At 42.7% G+C, this 16,596-nt stretch overlaps 1 protein-coding gene across 4 annotated transcripts in view; it reads left to right on the forward strand.

Moving 5' to 3' along the window:
- The window catches only part of ptprub (protein tyrosine phosphatase receptor type Ub), a 160,511-nt gene that overhangs the window by 124,445 nt on the left and 19,470 nt on the right, over window positions 1-16,596 (forward strand). The window contains exons 14-20 of one of the 4 annotated variants that reach the window (XM_072394486.1): window positions 1,841-1,979; window positions 2,956-2,979; window positions 3,267-3,421; window positions 3,980-4,167; window positions 10,317-10,389; window positions 10,478-10,554; window positions 14,046-14,063. In XM_072394486.1, coding sequence (XP_072250587.1) covers window positions 1,841-1,979; window positions 2,956-2,979; window positions 3,267-3,421; window positions 3,980-4,167; window positions 10,317-10,389; window positions 10,478-10,554; window positions 14,046-14,063 — 674 coding nt within the window. The remainder of the gene's footprint in view (window positions 1-1,840; window positions 1,980-2,955; window positions 2,980-3,266; window positions 3,422-3,979; window positions 4,168-10,316; window positions 10,390-10,477; window positions 10,555-14,045; window positions 14,064-16,596) is intronic. The other 3 variants (XM_072394487.1, XM_072394488.1, XM_072394489.1) reach the window with 3 other exon arrangements.

Genomic DNA, 16,596 nt, shown 5'->3' on the forward strand with positions numbered 1-16,596 from the left:
TTTAATTAAGGATCCTCTGGCAGGCTTGACACAACAATAGACTTCTATTTCTCCTTTAAGAGCCAATTTCCACTGTTGGGCAGCTGGCAGGTGCATAGATTCATGTGGAAATCCATTTCATGCTCGTATTTGGCTTAATAGAAAATTCCGAGGCTAAATGTGGCAAAACGGCCTTATCTGTCCGAAACATCACAAAAGTGAAATTGATTTTTCATCTCCTCATCTACATCTTAAGCTTGGGCAAACTACCCCTGTATTAATGTCATTTTAAATGAAGTGGCATCATGAAATAAACAGAGAGAGCCGAGTTAGTGGCTGTGGATTTTCTCTTTTTTTCAAATGGAGCACCTTCCAAGAGGCTGAAATCTTTGCTATTTTTGGCAAGAGATGCTCACAGACACAAAGGCGTCTTTGGATGGTGGTGTGTCCCAGTGTGGGAAAAGAAGCCACAAAACACATCGTCTTTGATTCGCTGTCTGACTAAACCGTCTCCTTCCTCTACTGCACACTAAAGTATACTCCTCAGAAATCTCTGTGTCCATAAATGGGGCACAGAAATTTCTGGAACAACACAGCAACATAAAAGCATTGTCAACAGCAGGTTCAGAAAGAGCTGCTCCATTCTGATATAAGGCCAGTGTCTCATTTTCTCCACCGAGCCAGACACTCATCACTTATTAATAAACCCTGCCAACTAATGAAATGATATTGTACTACTTTCATCTTTATCTGGGATGAGGGTTCAAAAGCTTCTATAAAGTGCCCATGGCTGCAGATAGTTGGGCTAAAACATGGCTGTGTTTTCATTTTTCCTGCCCTAGATCTGATTTCTCCCCCCCCTCCCCCCCAGCAGACTGCAAGATAGAGCTCTATCCCCAGGCGTGCTCTGACTTTCTCCTGCTCTCCAGATAGTTTGTGCTGTTCCAATGGGCTCAGTTTGGCTGGTTTCAGGCCTGTCAAGGCCTGGAGGACAGGCTGACACGGAGAAAAAAAAAAAAAAAAACTAGATCAGCGGGCCCCCAGAACAAGACAAAGACAGGCCCACTGCTCAGCGCCATTTACATAAGTATTAAGCTTTATGCCAGAGAAATGAATAACCTGCTATTATGATAATGACCTTTCCAGTGGCTAACAGACACCAGGGCACCTTGAGATTATACTGTGGGGCTGAAGGGATGATTCTGACTGGGAAACTTATATTTAATTCATTAATGACTCAAAAGGAACCTCAAAGGTTTGGTGTGCGTATCACAACATCAAAATGCATAATAGCAATTGCTGTGTCAGCGTCCTCGTGCAATTTTCCATGAACAATATATTAAAGAACTGCAATCCTTTTTGGGCTCGATTAATTAGTTTGAGCCAACGAGTTCCTTAAATTTCCTAATCTTTTAAAATAAATGATTTCATTCTGCTCTCGCTCAAATAAGTCTGTGGTGTGCCCCCCAGATAATAGGAATAGCGGGCTATGTCTTAAATATTCCAAATAGCCAGTGCCAGCCAGTCATTTGTGAAGCATGTGTTCCCATTGCGCATCTCTGTGGATTGAATGGTTTATACTCCTTTTTTTTGGCCCATATGTCTTATTTTTGCCAGTGGCTTGCAAAAACCTTCCTGAAGCAGTTCAGTGGACATCCTCACTAAGATGTATTGTTGTGTAAGAGGTTTCTAATGGTGAGGCAGAACGTTTGGTGTGTGTGAATCATGACTTCTTTAAAGCTTAATTTCTTCCCACTCTATACATCTTTGCTTTTCACTTCACTGTGAAGTATTTATTTATTTTTTTCCCCCATTCCTTTAACTTTTTAATGGGACTGTGCGCTGATGTTCCTTCTCTTAGCGGCCTGCAAAGACCACCGCAAGGCCCTGGAGGTCTCCCAACACTCTGAGGAGATGGGGCTGATTCTTGGCGTGTGCGCTGGAGGACTGGTGGTTCTCATCCTCCTGCTGGGCGCCGTCATCATCATCATCAAGAAAGGGTAAGCGGCTCCCGTTAACTGCTCCATAGAAAACATCCCTCATTATGTGCAGTCAGGCGGTGGCTCCGACATTGTTTCTCTCCCCTTATGTTTTGTAACAGTTCAGCGATCTGTTTTTACACTCGCTGAACTTTCCAAAAAGGTCACGCTTGTTTACGGATAAGACTAGACCAGCGGCCAGACCAGCAGCCAGCCCGGCGCCGTTTTCCTTCTTGTGTGTTGCACCAAAGGGACCAAACTACTCTCATCTGCAGAGCCTATCTGGGTGTGAAGTATTTAATTAAAGGCGGAGGCAATTCAATTAGCCACTTAATTACACACACCAAGCAGAGGCCAGACCCTTAAATGAGTCGGTAATTGGTAGGGAAAAGGTGTGCTTTTAGAGATTATTAACCAATGATCCCACAGGTCTACAGTAAAATCATTTACACCGCTGGTTCCGTACATAGCAAGTCTTGAATAAGACTTAGAATATGATATATTGAAATCTAAAAAATAATATATATATATGCGAGATGAGGAGTTGGGCAAAGCTCGAGGAATCATTTATTTGAATTGCTCATACGGTGACCAGGGTGATATTGAGTACTGCCGATCGTGAGAGTCACTAAACCTCTGCACACTATCCGAGCTCCTCCGCTGTGCCACCTTCAGATTGGGTCTTGGAGAATTGATTGCCAGATTTGTTGTGACAGGAAGCCACATGGTACAGTCCTTGAGGTGTAACACTGAGATACATTCGATTGAAAGTAACACCCATTTTTCTTCCTGGCTGTGTGTTTTGTTCAGTCAGCAGCTGCTTGATACACTTGCATGTGTCATATGGCCACCTGCACAGCTGGACTCGTGAGAGGAGGGTTCTCATTTTCACTGTAATCAATGCATTCTGCCCTCAGCTGACATTGCTTTCATCTTACATCTCTTCTTTCTCTTGATTTTTTTTTTTTCCCCCCTTCCTCTCCCGCTCTCTTGCCAGAAGGGACTACTACTCTTATTATCCGTAAGTGAATCCACCTCTTTGCTTTTGCATCGTTTTGTGATCCATCATATACATGCTTGTGCTCTGGCTGTCAGTCACGAGTTGAAGCGGAAAAAGAATACAGTGCCTCTCGTTTCCTTTCTAAAGTTATCCATAATTTATCACGCTTCTTCTCCCCGTCTCTTTTAGTCTTTATGTTGCTCCTTGCTAAAAATAACTTTTTTTTTCTCCTTTTTTCCCTGTTTCTGCCTCTGTTTGTCTAACAAAGTGTCAATTGTCCCTCTGTCTTCCTTCTTTTCCATGAACAGGAAACCAGTGAACATGAATAAGACGCCTATCACTTACCGGCAGGAGAAGAGCCATATGGGCTCCATGGAGCGCAGTTTCACAGACCAGAGCACCCTTCAGGAGGATGAAAGAATGGCTCTTTCCTTCATGGACTCACACACATGCGGTACACGAAGTAAGGCCCACACATTCTTTATATAGTATAGAATACGCAACCTTACAAAGCCACAGAATCCCACTTGATGTACACCATTCCTCCCATTTGTTGGTTTCAGTCACAGATGTTTTCTTGGCCTCCGGTATGATGCTGCATGTAGCATATCAACGTGTTTCAGCAAACCTAAATAATTTATTTGTGACATTTGCTTTCATGTGTTGTCAGCGTCACCAAGAACATTTTGAAGTTTTACCCAAATCCTGCTCTGTCTCACACATGATCTGAGACAGAGCCGCTGTCACGCCCAAAGTCACATCTAATTTGGAGACAGGTCTTACGAAAGTAACATACTTGTGACAGATACTGTGCCGTATTTGTCAGTACGAGCATCCAAAGTGCCACAGTGTCATGCTGACACAAGTAAAACCAGTGAATGCCATCCCAAATTGACATGCCACTGTTGCAAGACTTGGTTAAGACTCGGTTAATATTTTATCACAACCTGCCTGGCTTGTGACATGTTTGACTTCCTGATTTTCACAAAAACTGCACATGTGTGCGCGTTTTGCGGCTTAGGTGACGCTCGTAGCTCGGTGAATGAGGCCAGCAGCCTGCTTGGAGGCTCCCCGAGGCACCAGTGCGGACGTAAAGGCTCCCCTTACCACACGGGTCAGCTCCACCCTGCCGTCCGAGTGGCCGACCTGCTCCAGCACATCAACCAGATGAAGACCGCCGAGGGCTACGGATTTAAACAGGAATATGAGGTGAAGGGGCGCTGTTACGCTCTGTATTCACACTCTGACATTATACGCAGATGTTACTCTGTTTCTGTGGAAGGTCGGCGATATGATGCTGAAGTATCTTTCAGCAAGATTTGGACACCGAAACAGTGTGTGTGTGTGTGTGTGTGACAGAAAAAGTGCTACAGATCATGTTAACTTGAGCTGTTACAAGATGAAATGAAGACCAGCACATAGTGGAAAATAAAAATAATAGGGCTCGTTGGCCTATTGATCTGAAGAGCAGCGTTTGGTAAAATGTCTGACAATGTAGGACTGCATTCTAAAATAAGCAGTTTTCAGTAATTTCTACAGTTAGTCACCGTAATTGGTCAATTTCTCTACAACACACACGAAGCGAGAGAAGCAGAAGAACAGACTACAATGATGGACAATCTTTTCATTAACCTTCTCTTTCTTTTTGACAGATAAATCTATACTATTTTTTAAGAAGAGAAACACAAAACGTGGTAAATCACACATTGTTAAACCTCCACAGACATCACAAGACTCTCAGGCGACACGGTGCAAAACTACAGTGTAGAGATAATTTAGAAATTGGAAAAAAAAAACAAATAAACTAAGTAGAACTTGATTTCAACATATGGGACTGAGAATCTGGGCGTACGTTGATAAAGACAGATCGTGTGCCGCTGTCACAAGGTTGCTGGCTACTCTTGAAATCTAAACTAGATCTCCCGTAGTCTTTATGTGAGTTCAAAAAGTCTCCCGAGGGACAGCCCTTTTTTTCAAGGTGGCTTTTAAACTGATAAGCTTCGTCTCAAAGGAAGCAGTCTCTCCCATTGCTTTTAAAACAGGCAATGTAGATACATGTCCAGATAGTCCATGGAGCTCTGATCACACCATCTATTCTGCCCAAAAACATTGAGCATTTACATATGACAATATGTCGTTATCTTATACTGGTATTTTAAATTTCTGTCCTAATAAACAAAACACCATATATATGGCGCAGGGAAGTCCCTTATCTGTTTCATTCTATCTGTGCATCACCTGTGTATCATCCTTTATTTTATAAACTTGATACCGTTAGATTGACTGGATGGATGTAGCCACTTTGTAGCCGCCTGCTGTTTTGTGAACTTGTTTAGAGACCTTGATTTTGCCACTCGGACATTGTTGTCACGGGTTCTTTTAGGCGGAGGCGATGTATAAGGGATAGACTTAGACTGACTGAGCATGTATGTTCATTTGGTGTCAGCCACAGCCCTCGGTTGTCACTCAAAGCCACCATGTTCTTAGCTATGTGTAACTTTTAGCCTTAATTTAAAGTGTGAGTTGTGTAAAATGAATAGTGAATGAGTTGTTCGCTAATGAGATGGAGGCTGCTTCTTTTTTTTTTTTCACGACCAGCTTTAAATATATTTACTGCTACTGCAAATTAGCACCTTCAAAATTGAGCTGCACTTCCCCGTTGGATCCGAATCCTGTGTTGGTAACATTCATGGAGTGTCTTTCGATCATCTTTATCAGCTGTTTATAGGTGATAAGATGTATTACATGCAATTATTATACTGTTGGCTGAGAGAGGCCATATTAGCCAGAGTGTTTGTTGTAAGGAAAGCCATAAATCTGATGTCATTCACTTTATCCTCACCACCCACTGGAATTAATTAGCAAGGTTAAAAAGGCGTCTGGCGTGATGAAGTTGAATGTCCACTGCAAATAGATTGTAGTGAAGCGAGGAAGGGACAGTCTGGAATGGGAAGAGGGATGTAAAGTTTTCTGAAAGATATTAGAAAAAGAGAAAGAAAAAAAACTCCTGGCTCCGCTTCCCTCCAACCAAAGAACAGTCTTTCTTTTCAGTAGCAATGTTGGTATTTACCTCCCTGTGCAATATGTGGTGCAATGTGTGTGCAACAGTCCCATTAACAATGCTTTGAACATTTCTGTCCAGTAGGAATACATCTGATGTTATAGAGGATCACTTTGTTGTCCCCAAGCATTATTGGGCTCAATTGATTTCTTAGATTGGTGATGAAAGATAGAACATGCAATTATATAGGATGGACATTCAGAGGTCACATGTTGGGATCCTCTCATAACTTTCAAATGACATTCCAGCCGCAGGACGTTAGAATGTGAAAGTTCACTGCCGACCAAGGAGGGAAGATTTCCATGAATCTTATTATCTCTTATTATCGCTGTTGGGTATTCTTACAAAAGGTTTCGTGTTTTCTTTTGTGGTGAGGAATCATATTAGGAGGTTGTGAGATACTAATGAAAGAATGATTTAGCGCTGCTACAGCATGATCAGAAAATATGCATTACCCTTGTAAAAGATACAGGGTCTGTCTGAACGTCTTTAAATAATTAGTGTGATGCCATCATGTGTAAAGTGAATTACGAGAGTTGCTCCATGATCTTTGAAAGTTTCTTTAATGAACAGTGTTTAACCGGTTGAATGGAAAAGGTCAGACACATTGTGTATTCTTAAATATATTGTAGGTTTATTGGGGTAATGGAAATGTAAACCTTGGGCTTTCTTGACACTAGTAGTCGGGGGATTAAATTTCAACAGATGTAGTGAAGATCAGAAGTTTCACTTGGAGGAAATCATGGGTATTTCCAAAGAAAAAAAACATTTTTATCGTAACAATATCAAGTGAACATGAGAAATATTCAAACACTTCTCAGAGAAAGGGAAGTGGACCGAGAATACCGACCTGTGGAGCTCCCTTACGAGGAGGCGCTTTTCACTACAATCTAATGGCTGCCTGGCTCAGCCTTATAAAAGTGAAGAATAGCATTACAGGCATGAGCTTTCAGTGTGGTACGTATTTGCATGTTTAATCAGGTGGAATTTAAAAAAAAAAGAAAAAAAGAAGAAGTTCAGTCTGATTACAACCATGCATTTCCTTACCCTGGCCGGCATTGCCTGCCATGTTTTTGTGAGAAGTGCCGGAAGACATGGAAATGCCCTCAGTGTCTCAGCAGAGAAAACCCTTTGTCGACTAAACCCGACAGGTTTATTCAGTCCTGTGTTGTCAGTTCTGTAATGTTATGAACTCAAAACACACATTTATTTCTGTTTTACTCTGCTTTATTCCACAAACTTTATTCAAACTTTTGTTTTCCGCCAAACTCAAACCGTCGTCATCACTGCACCGAGATGTAAGTGAATTATAGCAAAATCATATTAGAATAAGAGAAGCAGTAGTTGAGGATACTATTTATTCACTCAACTTTACTCAGTTTTAGTTTGGTAGTAAGAAGATATTTCAGAAATGGTCACAACACGATTTCTGGACAGAAACTTGTCTTAAGCCATTTGGCATCATAAGCTGAGTACCATCCAGTTCTGTTACCTCTGATGAGAACATCCTGAGAACCATTATGTCTACGAATGAACAACACACACCAAACCAATGTGGATGGATAGATTTTACAACCCAGAGAGAAAAGATGTAGGTTTCATATGTGGGTGAATTTTCTTTTTAAATTATATTTAAAAAGGTTATTTAGGTTATTCCCATAGAAATATTAACTGGTTTGAGCAGGAGAAGCTTGCTTAAACATTGGTTATTTTCATCTTTTCTTTTTTTTTTCCTTTGCTAGCAAATTAGGGAAAAGAGCCAAACTAACAATGAATTGATGCTAATCTAGCTCCATTGTTATCAAGGCGGTCCAATCACTGCAACGAGTCACATATTACAAGAGCTCTTTTGCAAAGAGATTGGAATGAATAAAATCCTGCTTTTGGACAAACATCAGATACATTTACTGTGGTCTTTCATCTTTAAAAGACATTTATTGACAATATTACTTAAGCATGCCATGAAATGTCATCAAAGTGTCCAAACTGTAACAGTCGGGCCTCTGTTGTCTGTTCTGCACCCTCTCTGTCTGTTTCACCGCTTTGTTGCAAAACACTTGACATTTCTTGGCAGTTTTCTTCTTTCTTTTTTTGCACCAGTTCACTGTATGTTTCGTCCTTGACTGACGCTTTAGGTACAGACACGTTTTCCTTCCTGAACGCTGTATACCACCCCCCCTGCTGCTGCTGCTATCTCTGGGTATGTGATTCAAGGAACACAACCGAAGGACCCAGGGCTTCGAATATATCTCTCCCAAGTTGAACAATTGCGGCTGAGAGTTGAGCTCACACCCTGGGGAGGAGTCCATCTCTGTCACCCACGGCCTATGGCATTCATGAAAAAGAGAAAACATCTTTTGTCTCTGGTACATGGTCTCCCCCCTCTGGAACTCTGCTTGTAGAATCATTAAATGGTCCCTTTTGGCCAGAACACATTCCACTCTAAAAATCAATACACACCTATTAAGATTTTTTTGTTGTTGTTGTTTGTTTGTTTGTTTTTTCTCTCTCACTCCCGCTGTGCAGAGAGCATATGTTTTGATGGATCGTCTCTTTCTATTATGAAGGAAAATGACGAGGACTACTTTATTACTCTCCTTTGGCAAGCATAGGTTTTTATTTCCCCGAGGACTACCTGTTTTCTATAAAACATTGATCAGGAGTTTACTCTTGGTTGTAATGGGTCTTGCGCGTGTGACAGCTGCTGTCATATCCCCACTGCACAAATGTACGAGCTTGCAACAACATAGTTTTACCGTAGCACCGCAAACTTCCATTAGACCACTTTGCACCTTGAGGCTGACGTTTGCAAGAGCGATGGACTCATTCAAACACTGATTCACTCCTAAGTTGCATCAGGGACAACCAAGTTACCCTGCTCATTTCAAATAAAAAACACCACCTGATGCTACATTTTAGGTTGCAAGTGCCAGGCTTGTCGACTCTATTTATTTACTGGAAAATTCTGTTTCAGGTCTCCAGAAATGTTGGATCTACAGAGTGGATTTTGACTGAACGTGTTTTTGTGTGTGTGTGGGGGGGGGGATTATGAATGTCATTATTGTAACAGGATCTTGGAAATTGTCAGGGCAAAAGACGTAACAGGTTAAAACGTGCAACGTGAGTGAAACAGAGAAATACAGAACAGTAAATTCTAGTCGAAGGGAAAGGAATACTGCAGAATGTGAGAGACATTGAAAGAACATCAACGTGTTGACTAAGAGAAAATATGACTAATTCGGGACTGTCATGATTTCTTTCATCTCACTCGACTCACATTGTGCGATCATCTTTGAACAACCCACCCCACTGACCCCTGCATCGATGGCATCGAACCAACCCTCCATTGGTGTTGTTTTTCTTTCTCCTTCATAAGCTGCCATTCTCTTCCAGTTTTTTCTTCCTGTGTTTTCCCACCCCTCACTGTTTTTATGCTCTTCTCTCCTGGGGACTGAGCAGAGGACTGGTGGGAGAGAAACAAAGAAAGCTCAGAGATCTCATGTCAAAAAAAATGGGGGTGGGGGGAGGGGGGTGGTGGGTGTGAAGAGGTGGACAGGAAGAGAAAGCGATGAAGAGAGGGAGCAAAATTGAGGGATTCGGAGAGAAAGACTTGTGAAAAGAGAGGGCACCAAAGAAGCAGGGAAAAGTGAGGAGGAGGATGTAATCCCAGGCAGGATTTGACTGGTTCTTGGCTGGCTTCTGGTAGAACTGAATTTGTAATCCCTATGCTCCGCATTGAGACTTGGGCAGAATTGAACAAAATGTCCTTATAGCGGCTGTAAACCTCTAGGGGCATGCTGGTATGGATATGAGTGTGTGTGGTTCTGTTTGCAGATGTGCCTGCTTTCTACCAGACTGCATGCATGCATGTGGAAAGGTGACACGAGCTCCATGACATCTACATGCAGCTTCTACACAGAGGAGAACACAGTAAAAAAATGTGCACGTCATGAAACTTTTGTGTGGATAGTTGACCGTGTGTTCCATAGAATGGATGCAGAAACATATTTTGGTTAGAAAATTAGCAACAGAGGACAGCAGCAAAGGTCTGTAAAACATTCCCAGTGAAGATACAAGGTCTTAACACCCAATTGATTTGCTTCAAAGCAGTCAATGGAAAAGTGTCTGATTCTTTTGCTACTGAATGGAAACCCGGCCAGCGCTCACCACAAAGCACAATTTTCCTCTTCAGCCGAAAGAAAAATGTGCTGAAAATGCTTTTTTTATTCAGAGAGTGGTTCACCCAGAGATTACCCTGTTCCTGAAATCTTAAACAAGCGTCTCTTTATCTCTCTAGAGCTTCTTTGATGGCTGGGACTGCACAAAGAAGAAGGACAAAACCAAAGGGAGGCATGACACCCTCCTGGGATGTAAGTGGCCGTGAAATATCGAATCCAAAACTGGTAGAAATGCACTGCAACATTTTTGTTTTACTCCTGTACGTTTTGTCCATATCAGATGACCGCCACAGAGTGAAGCTCCACCCTCTGCTCGGAGACCCCAACTCTGACTACATCAACGCTAACTACATTGACGTGAGTCCTATCCTGTTTTCTGTTTCTGTTCCATATGAAATGCATATCGGCTGAGTCTCACACCTCTCACACACGAAATCCACAGTCCATCTCTCTCATTCCTGTAAGCCCACCAGTCTGCTGCCCCACTTTCACCTGGAAGCTTTCATCCAATCAGACACTTTTCCCAGCAGTGTTTTGCCAGATGCCATTGTTGTCAGGTGCTGCACCGGATCCCTGACCCCGACTGCCTCTGCTATCATTTTTATTAAAGCAGAGTGGAATGAATGCATTTAATGACCGTAGAGTAGATGAACGTTCTCATAATGCTACAGTGCAAATCCCCCTAAATTAAATAGACATCACTGATGTAATTCAGTCTGTGAATGGGCCAGGAGGAGATGATCCTCTCCACTGTTCACCTTAACTGCCTCATGCATGCGGTGCCACGGTAACATTCTCATATACAAGATATGTATGTGCTGCTAATGTGTCTCACTTGGTCTCATTCGTGTTTTCTCATTCACAAAAGCTCCCGGAGGAGCAAAAAATAAAAAAAAAACGAAACAGTATTCTGATGCAGATAGGAGCCTGTTCGTTCAGTTGTTCTGTGAAATATCTGCCACACTCCTCAGATAATGCTATTTATTGAGCTGCGTTAAGGGAAGTCCGGAAATCTGATGTGATTTCTTCATCTCTCAAGATTTATTTTGCACGTTTCTCACGGGGACTACAGTAAAGTAAATATGGCACTCTGTGAGATGTCGAGGCAGCTTGTCGTACTCCCTCTTCTGTTTGCTGTCGATAGGAGGTTAGAGGGTCTCGTTCTTGTCAGAGAGATTATAAAGAATGCATTTGAAAAACACTTGCAATTATGCTTTTTTATGCCAGTATTACAACATTTCTCGCTACTCTTGTTTATTCGGTTGAGGGATGGTTACTCATTTTGGCCAAATTGTATCGTCAGAAAATGTTTGACACGACTGAGCGTTTTTTTTCTTCCCTCCTTTATTTCTGTGTGGAGAGGAGCCAGCGGTGAGATGCTTTTAGAGAGGCCATTACAATGAGAGGGCATTAAAAACCTGGCCTGCTGTTATGCTGTAGTTATTGTGAGGGTCTCCATTAGTGTTGGGGGCACAGAGGTGCAGGCATTAGAAGGAAAACACCACTCAGCAGCCGCTGCAGTGTCAGTGATGTTACTCCTCGACAACCCTGACCCGGCATGCTGAATTGTGACTTCCCTAGCCACAGCGGAATATATCTGGAACAGCGTGTGATTATTTCACCAGAGGTTAAATGGAAAAGTTTTGGTTTTTTTCCTCCCTCTGAGACATCATTTTTGCTTTCTGGACAGGGCGGAGAAAGTGCAAGCTCCCTCCGTCCTGCAATGTCTGATTATTTGCTTTATTGTGGTATGTGTTTGAAGAAAGTGCTGCACTCTGCATGTCTTTAGCAACTCCTATTGCACACAGACAGCAGTCTAGAGCTCCACGGTTATCGCTGCTTGGTCGGGTCTTTCTGACAGCTGTAGAACGGCCGCACAATCAAAGAATATACGCACATAGACTCACACAGACTCACATTCTTGATAAGTTTGGTTGAAGCACATGTATGAAAGATCACCACCATCTTGCTTTGTTCCTCACATTAAAGAGCCTGAATTTCACACAATTAACAAGTGATTTTAGCGTTTATGTGACATAAGTCAAACAGAATAAATAGATATGGAATAAACCTGGGCATAAATGGGAATAACAAGGTTCACACTTAACTTACTAGCTTCCAGGTGAACCCCAACCCCCCACACCTTGCACGAGAGGTTGCGCCCCGATAGCAGCTTGTGCTTTGTTCTCAGGTGTTACTTTTCACTCTCTTCAAACCGCAAATACGTTGAGTTTTCCAGGCACCTTTCAACAAATGACCAAAACAAACATTTAAAAAAATCCTCGATATGTTCGACAAATAGCTCCGTCGAATAAAAATGGCCTGCACGGTGCATGGACTAACAGTTGCCTGGCTTTATGGTTTACTTTTATGTGTGCAGTCTGCTGCTTGTGTGCATCTGCTCTTTCATTTGGACTTTTTTCCGGATCATTCCCTCTTGAAGAGCAGACTTCCCATTTCCTCATCAAATGCAACTGCAAGTCCAGCATCAAGTGACCATTGAGACAAAATGCCAGCCAGGCTTTAGTGGGACTGTTGTATCCTGCTGTATACATGTAAGGGAATTCATTTCAAATGACAAACAGCCTTAAATAGAGGACTTCTTCCATTTTCCCCCAGGCATATTCCCACCTGTACCTTTTCGGGGGTCAATTATATTGTCTGAAGAATCTTTGCTGTCAGACTCATAGACCAGCATCTGCTAACAGGCTCATGTGTTTGTACATGTGTCCCTCTCACTGTCTCTTTTATTACCAGGCATCTTAAGAGACAATTTCACAAGGAGACTTGCCAATCCTACTCACATCTGAGCATATATTCTAGCCATCAGGCTCAGGAATACAGGAAATGCCAACATTAATTTATTTCCTGTTTTTGCTGATCCCGACTATTTGCACGGAAGCAATTTAATTTGACGGACATTGCTACTTACTTAGACCCGGCGATACAGAAGCGCTCCAAGGAATTTGTTAAGAGGAAGAGGAGAGAGAGGAGAGGGAAGAAAGACAAGGACCAGCCGAAAAAGAGCGAACCTTATCTAATGAAATGACCTCCACAGAGTCTGCAGCGGATCTCTTTCAGAGCATTTTTCCTCCAGTAGCAGTTGCTTCATGTAAGGTTTTTTAAACCGGTTTTATCAGTCGAAATGTTACCTGCAAACTTAAAAGGTGAAAGCCTTTGCATTCCTGTGTCGCACAATAAGCCGCAATTCCAGCGTGTCCGAGCCCGGCAAACGTAGCATGTGAAAGCTGCAAGTAGCTAAAGTATCGTTCAACGCTGTGGAACCAGCATTTGTTTTTAGAAGGCCACGTTTTCCAACTTTAACTCCTTACTCCGCTTTACTCCACCCCACTGCTAACACGACACTGTCCATAGGCCGAAATGCAGTTGCATTGTGGGTAATGACGGAGAGGAAGTTGTGGAATAAAAGAAAACACCATCTCTAGTTCTGCTGCATCTGTTTTGGTTGGGCGAACAAGTTTTAAGGAGCCTACTCGCTCACACATACTCCTTAAATTAGCTCAAAGGTTTGTTCTTCCCATTGTGTTGCCATGCAGTTTTTAATGAAATGCAGATTGAACGAACGAATGAATCAAGAGAGAATATTTCATGCAATTTTATCATGAGGAAAGGTTGATGTAGTTTCGAGTAAAATAGATCAGTTAAACACAAGCAGGACTAAACTTCATGCGCTAGTACATTCACTTCATATGAATATGTAAGCTAACATACCTGCACACACAGAGACCTCCCATCTGTCTGTAACTCCTTAAGCTTCTTTCATTAACTAGCCTATATGTCTTCTTTTTCTACTCCTCATCCCACTTCCTCGACCTTGGACCCTGTAGATTCGGATTAACAGGGAAGTAAGTACTTCACTGCTCGTTCTTCTGCCTGCCATCGCTCTATTTTTGCTATTTCCCCTCCTCTCGTCCAACTCCCCCCTTCTCTTTACACTGTCTTCTATCCACAAGTGCTCAAAGGTCAGTGTTTCCAGTTTTTGAACATTCGACAAAACTACACAAAAAGACAGTTGTTTTTTTTAGTTAACGACTTTAAACCAACACAAGGTGATGTGTCCTCTCCAAACTGAGGACCCCTCTGTTTTTGTTTGTTCTCATAAATGGCCAAGAATCAGGAAGTATAGTTGCTATGGCAACTGTCTTAAGTAGAGGAGTGGTGGCTCTCATGCTGAGAGAGTTTGGCCAGGGCCTGAGGAATTGTGGATAGCAGGCCTCACAGCAATGGTCATCCATCTCCATTTCAAAAATGTCCCCGTTAATCGGACTGGATGCGATTCAGTCCAGCGATTCGTCTGCAACGTGGATGGACTCCACATATTAGGAGGATGCCCCCTGCAAAAATATAAAAATTGGTATCGACATGGATTGCTGCATCACACTGATTTGATGAGAGCGGGGGGGCTTGGGAGTTTATTCAGATTATTCCCGACCTGCCTTCTGCACTTTGCAGAGTCGTGATAGTCATTTAATAGGAGCTTCAATTATCCCTCCAGCTGCTCCTCTTTATAAAAAGTGATCCACATTATAAGTGTGGTTTTTTTCCAGATGATGTTTTCATAGAATTTCGGAGGTTAGGTGAGTAGTACTTGTTTTCAGAAGGGCTTTACTTCAACAGTTTTCTCGCCCTGAAAGTGCTTATGTTAAAAAAAAAACAAAAAAAACAACCCTCAGGTGGTCTATGTCACGTTCACTAGCCTCAAGGCGGTGGAGGCGACATCTCATTCATTCATATTCATCTCATATTCACCGGGAGAAAACATCTGTCATCTATATCAAAGGCGTTCAATTCCTTTGATATCAGGGTTTTCAGACTACTTTTCTTACCATGTTTTTTATTTTGATCTTGAAGGCAGTTTATGTTGATATCATGCAGTTTTGCAAAACCTGAGTAAGATGTTGTTCTACCTGTTTGCCATTTAACAAGGGAGGAAGAATTTCACAGGGGAGTCTTACGAAGAGATGCTTTGGTTCGTTGTTTTTGTCGTCACAAATACGCAGCCGGGAGAAAAAGAATGGACGCCCTCTTTCAGTTGTAAGGTTTTACAAATCAGGACATTGTAGAAAGTAATCTGTTCCTTACCGGGACTTAAATGAAGGCACATACAACCTGACATTTCCAATAACACGTGATATATATTACACCAAGTCCATCCTTACTCCTTCCATAGGAATTAAGATGGTAAGTAGCAGGCAGGTGTTGCTAATCAAATACCTGTGATTAGCTGATCATCAGCAAGTGTGAGCACCTCCATTAAAGCAGAAATGTTGGCAGTTTGAATGTGTGTTCTAACACAATGCCAAGGAGGAAAGACATCAGCAATGGTTTTAGAGAAGCGACTGCTGCAGCAGAAAGTGTCAAGGCTGAGTGACAAGCCACCTGAAAACACGGGCTCAAGAAAAGATACTGGACACAGGGAAGATTAAAGTCAAACAGAGTTTATTGATCGGAAGAGGTGGTTGAAGAACGAATGGAGAATCCGGATGAAGGCTGAACTCTGCGGGAGGAGACAGAGATGGTTCGAAAGAATCTGAATAGGGCAAGGTCCAGAAACAGTGGCAGGTTTATCCTTACAAAATCCAGGAGGGAATCCTAGGAGGAGGGGAAGGTGCTGGCTGTGGTGCTGTGGCTCTGAGTCAGTGGCGGGGTGAGCAGGCGGGTAAGTGAAGCACGGAGGCGTCAGGAATCCAACTGAGGGTGCCAATCCTGGCATGAGGAAACCAGAGCATGGAGAGTGGACGACGGGAGCAGTACTGCAGGAGACAAAAGGCAAGGTAAGCACTGGAAATAAACTCGCTACTGAACATAGGAGTCGGCCGAATTACCACTTGCGAAGTGAGACAATCTGGCAAAGACTAGTTGCTCCTACAGCTCCTAAAAGGGCGTCTTGATGAGGGAAGGTGAGGAGCAGGTGTGACAGCAGGAGCAATCCAGACTCCGCCCCAGGCTCCCAGGAAACCTGCCCAACCCTCACCTAAGACTCAGAAACTAAAGCCACAGCAACACAGCCAGGCATGATCGGGACAGAAAGATTATTCTCAAGGTAAAAACATTCAGGACAGTTGACGGTCTTCCCAGGAGTGGACGTCCCAGTAAGAGCAGACCATGCAGTGCACAAAGAAATTCCAAAAAACCCCAAAGAGCTGCATCTACAGGCCTCGGTTAGCATGTTAAATGTTACAGTGCCTGACAGTTCAGTTAGAAAAAGACAAGTATTGCTTGTTTGAAATAGTTGCGTGGAGGAGCTCTCTTCTCTCTAGAAAGAACATGGCAGCACAGTTTAGTTTTGCAAAGTTGCATCTGAACCACAAGACGTCTGGAACAATGTCTGTTGAAGAGACAAGACGAAAGTATACATGTTTTGCCATAATGCACAGC

The sequence above is a fragment of the Leuresthes tenuis genome, unplaced genomic scaffold, assembly GCF_036924035.1.
Source record: "Leuresthes tenuis unplaced genomic scaffold, fLeuTen1.0.hap1 SCAF_10, whole genome shotgun sequence".
In the NCBI taxonomy this organism is placed as follows: Eukaryota; Metazoa; Chordata; class Actinopteri; order Atheriniformes; family Atherinopsidae; genus Leuresthes; species Leuresthes tenuis.